The sequence below is a fragment of the Coffea arabica genome, chromosome 3e (assembly GCF_036785885.1).
Source record: "Coffea arabica cultivar ET-39 chromosome 3e, Coffea Arabica ET-39 HiFi, whole genome shotgun sequence".
NCBI lineage: Eukaryota > Viridiplantae > Streptophyta > Magnoliopsida > Gentianales > Rubiaceae > Coffea > Coffea arabica.
Window position 1 is genome coordinate 45,860,602 of NC_092315.1, and position 8,752 is coordinate 45,869,353.

General features: G+C 37.6%; 1 protein-coding gene across 2 annotated transcripts; it reads left to right on the forward strand.

The window, feature by feature from the left end:
• The first annotated feature begins 1,851 nt into the window (after nucleotides 1-1,851).
• On the forward strand, nucleotides 1,852-8,738 carry LOC113737211 (putative disease resistance protein RGA3). 2 transcript variants are annotated; one of them, XM_027264473.2, is made up of 9 exons: nucleotides 1,852-5,701; nucleotides 5,850-5,918; nucleotides 6,275-6,385; nucleotides 6,484-6,646; nucleotides 7,166-7,326; nucleotides 7,419-7,634; nucleotides 7,815-7,884; nucleotides 8,060-8,124; nucleotides 8,267-8,738. In XM_027264473.2, the coding sequence occupies exon 1, from the start codon at nucleotides 1,992-1,994 to the stop codon at nucleotides 5,679-5,681; it is 3,690 nt and encodes a 1,229-aa protein (XP_027120274.1). In that variant the 5' UTR covers nucleotides 1,852-1,991; the 3' UTR covers nucleotides 5,682-5,701; nucleotides 5,850-5,918; nucleotides 6,275-6,385; nucleotides 6,484-6,646; nucleotides 7,166-7,326; nucleotides 7,419-7,634; nucleotides 7,815-7,884; nucleotides 8,060-8,124; nucleotides 8,267-8,738. The 2 variants fall into 2 exon arrangements, with proteins under 2 accessions (XP_027120274.1, XP_071939648.1); XM_072083547.1 differs by having other exon boundaries at nucleotides 7,823-7,884.
• The last annotated feature ends 14 nt before the right edge of the window (nucleotides 8,739-8,752 follow it).

Consider the following 8,752-nt stretch of genomic DNA (forward strand, 5'->3'; position numbering starts at 1 on the left):
AAGGGAGAGGAAGAAGAAGAAGAAGAGAGGAAAGAAAAGAAAAAAAAAAAGAAAAAAAGAAAAAGAAAAAAAAAGGAAAAGAAAAAAAAGAAAAGGAAAAAAACTTCCAAAAAACTTCTTAAAAAAACTTAAAAAAATTTTTCATCTTAAAAAATTTTTCCAAAAACTTCTACAGTACACTACAGTAAAGTTTTAGACAAACTCCCAAAAAACTCAGATTCCAAACAGGCCCTAAATTCCCCGTGATTTCTAGCTTCCCTGTGAAACCCACCAAATCAAAAATTCATCTCACTTCCTTCCCTTCATAACAGCGTCTCTGACACTGCTGGAGACAAAACAGAGAAGTTGTTCCTTCCCATTTTTTTGCTCCAAGACCAGTTAATCTTCTATTTCATTGATAGTTTCTTCATATTATAGGCACATTGACTTGGGGTGTAGGAAGGAATTCCATTTTTGTCTTATAAATTTCCACAATTGCTGATGAATTAAATTTAAAATTTCACATGTATTAGTTGTTTACAAGATACTTGATTGTGCTATATATATATTTAGATTAGATAAAATCCATCACTTAATTCTTAATCAAACAAGAATGGGTAGAATGTGTGGCACAATAAATTATTCTTGGTCTCTTACTTGATTATTTGAATCATGTAGGATTTCAATAATCTTTCAAGATTATCCCTCTTCAATAACATCTCACAATCTTGGACAAGTAGGATGAGAGATTATGATGCATATCTTTCTAAAAGAGTCAATTATTATTTTACGTTCATATTGACTCATACAACAAACAAACTAAAAGTGTTCAGTTTTGTTACAATTAATTACCTACTTTAAAAGACATTTTTAATGTAAGGTAAGGGCACTCTTGTAAAAATGCCAAGATCATTTCCTTTTACTTCTCTCAATTCCCAACCATTTGAAGCAGTGGTTTGAAAAGTTAAAGAGTTGTAAGAGAGTTTTTATTTGTATGAAAACATGGGTGAAGCTTTTATCAAATTTTGACTTGTAATAGTTAAAAAGTGATATAAAATACAAAAAGTTTATGAGAATTATGAAAAGTATTGTCAATGAATGACACAATAAAATTATGAAAAAATCAAGAAACAATTATGGAAGAGTATATTTTTATGGTATTTGGTATTTGATAAATTAGGATCGAAAGCATGACAGCATAGTTGTGGGTACCTAAAACTGGTTAAATATGATAAGAAACAGCATGTTAATATTCCTTTATAAAAATGGTGAAATTAAAAGAAACAGTAAAAGTTTCGGAGTTGTATAAAACTTTGAAAAAAACTCATAATGTGTGGGGCCAATTGGAAATTCCAGTCAGTGTCCAAATTTTTTAAAACATGGAGGATGATTTGGGCACACTCTTCCTCATTGTATGGGTTTGTGGTTCCCGCCCTTTAGTAACCTTTTGACTCAGTATTGATACTTCTATAATTATAACCCAAAAAGCTTTCAAAGCTTTCATGAGAAAAGAAAAAGGACGTGAGTGAAGTGAAGCATAATGAAGAATAAGAAATACTACAAGGTGACTGAAAAAGGAAAAATTCAGCAAATAAATAAATTTGGATTCTTATATATATATATATATATATATCAACAGTACGTAGGTGTCTACCGAATAAAAGCAAAGAATCCCAATGCATTTCGAACAGAGAAGTACGGAATAAGTAAAGAATTCATTTGCCTGCCTATAACGCGATGCTCGTCGGGAACCTTTCCTTCCTTTTTCATTTAATTTTCCTTTTGGACTGCTTTATCTCCTGCTACATTCATTGACGTGGGTGATGCTTGTCGGGTTCCTTCTTCATTAATTTTCCTTTTGGTTTCATTTCATCTACTGCTACATTCAGTCTACTCTTTCTCCCCTTCAAAGTTCAAACTTGCAAATTGCACCCGGTTCGGCTCCATTCCACACTCCCAAAACTAATCCAAGTCTCTCTTCTTACTCTCATCAGATATCGTGACCTGACCTGATGGCGGATGCACTGCTTGTTCCCACTGTACATGTTGCACTGGAGACGGCAATAAACTTGGCTTCAGCACATGTTGGCCCGTTTCCGGGCATCGGGAATGATTTTGCGAGACTGGTGAGCACGTTGACTATGATCCAGGCTTTCCTTCGTGATGCAGAGGAAAAGCAGGTGGCTTACTTGTGGGCGAAGCTTTGGCTGGAGCTGCTTGAACGTGTCACTTTCGATGCCGAAAATTTGCTGGATGACTTCAACTATGAAATGAATCGGCGCAGGATTGAGATCCAAAACCAAACGAAGAGGAAGGTATGCTTCTTCTTCTTCTCACTCTTTAATTCCATTGCATTCCGTCGCAAAATGGCAAAACAAATTCGGGAAATCAACGTGAATTTTGAAAGAATCCATGAAGATGCGATGGCCCTTGGCATCGTGGAACAGTTTCACTTTGAACGTGCTCTCTCCTCTCCTAGTGGAGGAAGATTTATAAAGAACAGAGAGATTGACCCTGAAACTATTGATACGAGTTTTGTTGGAAGAGATGATGATGTTTCAACAATACTAGCACAGTTGACTGCCACGGATAACAATGAAACTATCTCCGTTCTTCCCATAGTAGGAATGGGTGGGATCGGGAAGACCGCAGTCGCTCGAAAAGTTTTCAATGATCCAAATATTAAAAAACATTTTGACAAGAGAATGTGGGTGTGTGTTTCGGAGGATTTCAATGCCGATAGGCTTTTTAGGTTGATGCTAGAATCATTGAAAGAACCAATGCCCAAAGTTGAGAATACGGAAGTCAAGGTCAAGCAGCTTAAGAAATTATTGGATGGTAGAAAGTATCTACTGGTCTTGGATGATGTTTGGGAAAAGCGCTCAGAACAATGGGATGATTTTCTTGAAAGTTTGATTGGTATCAGCCAAGCCATGGGGAGCTGGATTCTTGTGACCACTCGTGACCGAGGAGTGGCAAGCATCATGGGAATTTCTTCTCCTCCTTGGTCCTTGAAAGAATTATCAGATGATCAATGTTGGCTCATTCTCAAAGAAAATGCATTTGGCACTGGAGAGGTGCCGAATGGACTACAACATGTAGGATTCAAGATTGCGCAAAGATGCCGAGGCTTACCATTAGCTGCAAGCGTTCTTGGTGGCATGCTGCGCAACAAGGGAGAAGATGAATGGCCAACTTTAGATGATCAATTGCGAACTTTAAAGCTTGGGATTCAAAGTTTAGGCGGAGATGAAATTACTGTGGTTACTGAAATTTTGAAGTTGAGTTTTGATCGTCTTCCACATCCATCTCTTAAAAAGTGTCTTGCGTATTGTTCAATTTTTCCCAGGGGCTTTCAAATGGAAAGGAATCAACTAATCCAACTTTGGGCAGCAGAAGGATTTCTTCATCCGAGACTCGAAATGCATATGGAGGAAGTTGGTAACAAGTATTTTACCATTTTGTTGGATAGTAACTTGTTTCAAGATGGAGAGAAGGATGATTATGGAAACGTATTGAACTGCAAAATGCATGATCTTGTGTACGATATGGTGCAATTCATTTCCAAATCTAAAACCAGAAGTTTGAAAGACTCAACAGAAGCAGATTTTCTTGACAGGACTTTTCGGTATCTTGCAGTGGAGAGCAGTGGTGGGGAAGAAATACAATTTCCATTGAACAAGAGTTTCAGGTACATAACAACATTATTTTTATTGGAGAACAAATCAATTAATATTGATGGTTGGATCTCATCTTTGACTAGCTTGCGGGTGCTAAACTTAGCTTCATCAGATGTCGAGGAGCTTCCCGAATCCATTAACAAGTTGTCTCATTTAAGGTGCCTCGATTCATCAGATACTCCGATCAAAATATTACCAGAGTCTCTTTGTCAGCTTAACAATTTGCAGACGATAAGAGTTAGAGATTGCAAATCATTGACAAAGTTCCCAAACAATTTCAAGAATTTGGTGAATTTGAGGCACTTTGACTTTTTCTCTGGAGATAAATCTAGTGATATGACGCCTCTTGATATCGGACAATTGCGTTCTCTCCAAACATTGCCATTTTTCAATATTGGTGAAGAGGCGGGTCGACAAATTGGACAATTGAGAAATTTAAATAATCTCAGTGGAAGTCTTGAGATAAGAAATCTTGAATTGGTGAGAAGCAAGAAAGAAGCCGAGTCTGCAAATCTGATTGAGAAGCCAAACATTAATGAGTTGAGATTGTTATGGAATGAATCAGATAATTTGAGAGAGAATGACAATGAATACAATCAAGTGTTGGAAGGTTTGCATCCTCACCAAAATTTGAAAGGTTTGACAATTGAAAGATTTTTTGGTGATAAACTTTCGACATGGATTGGAAAACTTGGGAAATTGGTGAAATTTGAATTGCGAAATTGTAGAAATTGCAAGGAGTTACCAACTCTTGGATACATGCCCTTCCTCACATATCTTCACCTGGAAGGACTCGACAACATAACAACCATAGGGCCTTCTTTTTATGGTGAATCAATAATGCATAGTGGCGGTAGCAGTCAATTGTTTCCAGCACTTGAACATCTCATTCTAGAAAACATGCTAAATTTGCGTGAATGGGTAGAAGCATTAGATCATGATGGAATAGTGGTGGTGTTTCCGGTCCTTAACACGATGAGGATTAAAAGGTGTCCCCAAATAGCCACTTTTCCAAGTCATTTTCCGTGTCTCAAGAACTTGCACGTTGAGCACATCAACAATGGATCAAGTATAGTGACATGTATTTCCAATAGTTTCAGGACTCTCACGAGTCTTTCTATTGATAATATGAATGGGTTCACTGAGCTACCATACACTCATATTGTTGGTTCAACTCAAAATTTGGTTGGCCATGGATCCTTAGAGGAATTACATGTTTGCAGGTGCCACTCACTGAAGTCGATTTCAATCCCTAGGGTACATCCGTACCTCAATGCCTTGCGAAAATTAAGGATTTTTATGTGCAGTGAGTTAACCCATTTGTCCATCCCGCAAATATACGAGTCAGAGTGGGATTCCAGTTCTTCATCCTCCTCTACTTGTCCTCCTCGTCCTCCTCTTGAGGAATTGGAAATATGGGGATGCCCCAATCTTATCTCCTTTCCGATTGATTTAACCCGCAGACCTTCTCTTTCTTTCCTGGACATCCCATACTGTAAGAAATTAACCGACTTGCCCAAGGGGAAGCTTTGTTCTCTTACAAGCTTGAGAAGCTTAGAGATTGGACCATTCTCAGAAACCACAGAGCAGCAGTCCTTCCTAGACCTCTTTGATGCTCTCCCCAAACCAATGCACCCCTACTTGCCCTTCCTTTGGAAAATGAGTCTGGTTGGATGGCCTCATTGGGAATCTCTGCCCGACCAACTTCAGTATCTCTCTGCTCTAACATATCTTGAACTAGATGGTTTTGGAGTAAAATCATTGCCTGATTGGTTTGGGAAGCTTTCGTCACTTGAACGACTCTACCTTTACAATTGTAAAAAGTTAGAGAATTTACCCTCTCACCAATCTATGAGAAGCCTCACCAGACTAACAGAGCTGCGGATTGAAATGTGTCCCCTTCTAACGGAAAGATGTAATTCAGAGAGCAGCAGCAGCAGTAGCACCGACCCCATTTCTGAGTGGTCCAAGATCTCCCACATTCCCAGAATTATAATTAATGGGCAGCGAATCAAAGGCTAATCTCCAATTAAAGCTACTAGGTAATCCTCTGTTCTACTACAAAACTTTTTCAATTGATTTTTGCTTTTTTTTTATCTATCTATATTTCTTTCCCCTTAATATCTTTTCTTGGTATTGACAGCGGTAATGTATTGATTATGTTTATTAATCGAATCTTTGACTGTGCAGCCTACCTTCTGCTGAATAACTGTTGCAAACCTGTCTTTCCTTGGTTCTCTCTGAATTTCTGCTTTCCAGGTAACCTCTCCCTTGTGTGTTTGTGCGTTTTTTTTTCTCTTTCAATTTTAACGGCATTGATTTGTGATCTACTACCCTTTTTTAACTTCCTGCAGTACTTGTATCAGCATTCACGGCTTTATTTCTTTTGCGATTTCTTCTATAGCAACAAATGCTACAAAAGCCCATCTTTCACTGCATTGGAAAATTGTAATGACTATTTTGTTTTGTCTGGCAAAGTATTTGATAACCATCTTTCTTTATGTGTCTGTTTTTATCTTTTATTTTTTCATGTATGAGCTTTTCTTTATATGGTTACAGAAATATTGGGACAAAAGTCTTCAGCTACCATAGTTTCGTTTTATATGGTGACACAGATAAATACCTACACATTCTTGGACTTACAAAGAAGAGGGGCTTATTCACTTCAAATGGATCCAGCAGGGCTCTTTCAAAGGGAGCTCATTCTCCTTCATTATATAGAGAAGGTTTAGGCACAATTCAGGATGACTTTTAACGCTTTTCCCTTTGCTATATTCAATTGTTGTGCAGTTCTGATCTGATGGCATCTTTTCTTGTATTGTAGGCAATACTATGTCTAGTTTGAGAGTGTAGAATGAACCATTGGTAAAAACCCATGGCATAGTATTAAAGGCTGAGGGTGTAATAGATTTTCTTGAGTCTTAGAGCTCTCCAAGATGCTGCAACAAAGATTACTCTGGCTGGCGACTGGGAATCTCATGCAGGAGGTAAAGTCTTGATTCTGATGAAAATTTTATGATTACAAAAAGTTTATCTGACTTAGAAGATAATTTAAGAACTAAACTTATGACGATCTGGATGATCAAATTCTCAAACATCAGGAATACTTCTTTTTAAAAGCCCACTATAGACCGCTTGTCCCCGCCCTCCCAAAAAAAGGCACCACTTTTTGTATTCCTCCTTGGCAACTTTTTCAGTTATTAGTCCCTTAGATATCAAGAAATACTGATGCTTGTCCGATGGTTGAATAGCCAAGCCGTGCCATGAAGCAATTCCTTTGATATATCTTCCAAATAGAGCTGCATGGGGTAATAATAGGCAATCTGCTTTATTTGAGGTGGTTCATCTCTTAGTTAGCAAACCATAATATTTGAGGTGGTTCATCTCTTAGTTGTGGATTTAGCTCTTATACCGTAATAAATTATGTGCCTGTTGAACAATATTATAGGGAGATTGCATTCTTTTATGTCGTTAATTCTATAATGCAATTCTGCTTTGTCTTATAGCTGTTTGACGGCTAGAAATTGGATGAATGGTCTGAAGAGATGTTCTCAAATTTCCGATGTATGAAAAGCTATAAGCATAAGCTGTTCTCTCAATCTGGTGATGGGGCAGACACTCTCATCTCAGTCAGGGCTATCAGACGGCTGGTGGAAAACATGCCATGGTTAGTATTCTCACTTTGCTCATCTCAATGTTGCATAAAGTTCTCCAGCTTATTATGAGATATTTGTCATTTTGAGTCCTCGAAATGACTAGGCAATGGAACTGTGGAGAAAGTCAAATTTTTGCACAGGAGAGGAGAAGTTTGATGCATAGAGTATACATCAAAATCTGATGGATAAAATTCAAGCAGGAAGTGAATTTCTGATATGAGGGTCAATCTTGTTAGTAGTAGAATGCATGTGGATGGCAGTCTTCCGGTGAAAGAGAATGTTTATGCCTTATAAGGGGAACCTTTCATGAAAAATCTTGGTGAGTTATTTGTGCTCTGCAAGAATCTCAAGTATGATGAATAGGCAAAGTCAAATACCTTTTGTAAAATATAATGAAATTAGGAAAGCAAATATAAATAAATATATAACACGAAGATATGAACCACCTCAAAATATTATGGTTTGGAGTATATGAGGCTGACAGTGATAGATTTCCTAGAGGATCAGAGCTCTCCAAGAAGCTGCATCAAAGATGATTCAGGCTTGCCACAGGGATGCTCATGCACGAGGTACATTTTTGTGATGAAAATGTTCTGATTCAAGAAGATATATCTAATTTTCATCACTTCCGCATATTGTCCTTTCTTCAAACTTTCAGAATTGATAGAATCAGCAAGGTCTTCGTTAGTTGCCATTTATTCTAAACTTGCCTAAAGTTGTGAGTTTTCACTCAATCTTTACTAGGTAAAGAACAGAGCTGTGGATAAGCCAATACATGGGAAAGATACTTGCTGGATTTTCAAGTCATGGTATGTCCTCCCTGTCATAATCATGGATATACTTTCTGGATCTACTACATCCACTTTCTGGAGTTTGTTTACTATTGCGCTTAAACTAGTGGTGATCAAATTGCCTTATAGCCTGTTAGAAACTAAATTTGTCTCCATTCAGATGACAAATGCCGCGAATGAGGCTTCGCAGCCCCTCGACAGAGATATAGCCAGATCGAAGTGAGAAGCTTTCACTTGTTGAAGGATTTGAAGTTGGAATATGCCAAAAACTTGAGCAGTAACCTCCCCGCCAATCAAATACAAGCCTCCCTATGGAATGTGTATCTTTTGATCTTTTGACTCTGAGTGGTGCAAGATTTCTAGATTTCTCACTTTGAGATTGATCGTAGTGTATGCAAACTCTAGTCTACACCTGTATTTATGATTTCTCTCAATTCTGTATGTTCAATTATGCTGTCTCCAATTCAGTGAATTACTCTTATGATGATATACCTTTTCTGTGACATTCTGCTGAAGAGTACATTGTTATTAGATGTAAGAGTGGACGAGAATTACATCATCACACATTGTAAACTGTATGATCTTGCACACTCCATTTTAAGTGGATAATCTGGTGTCAAAAGAATTTATGAGATTTGTTGTATTG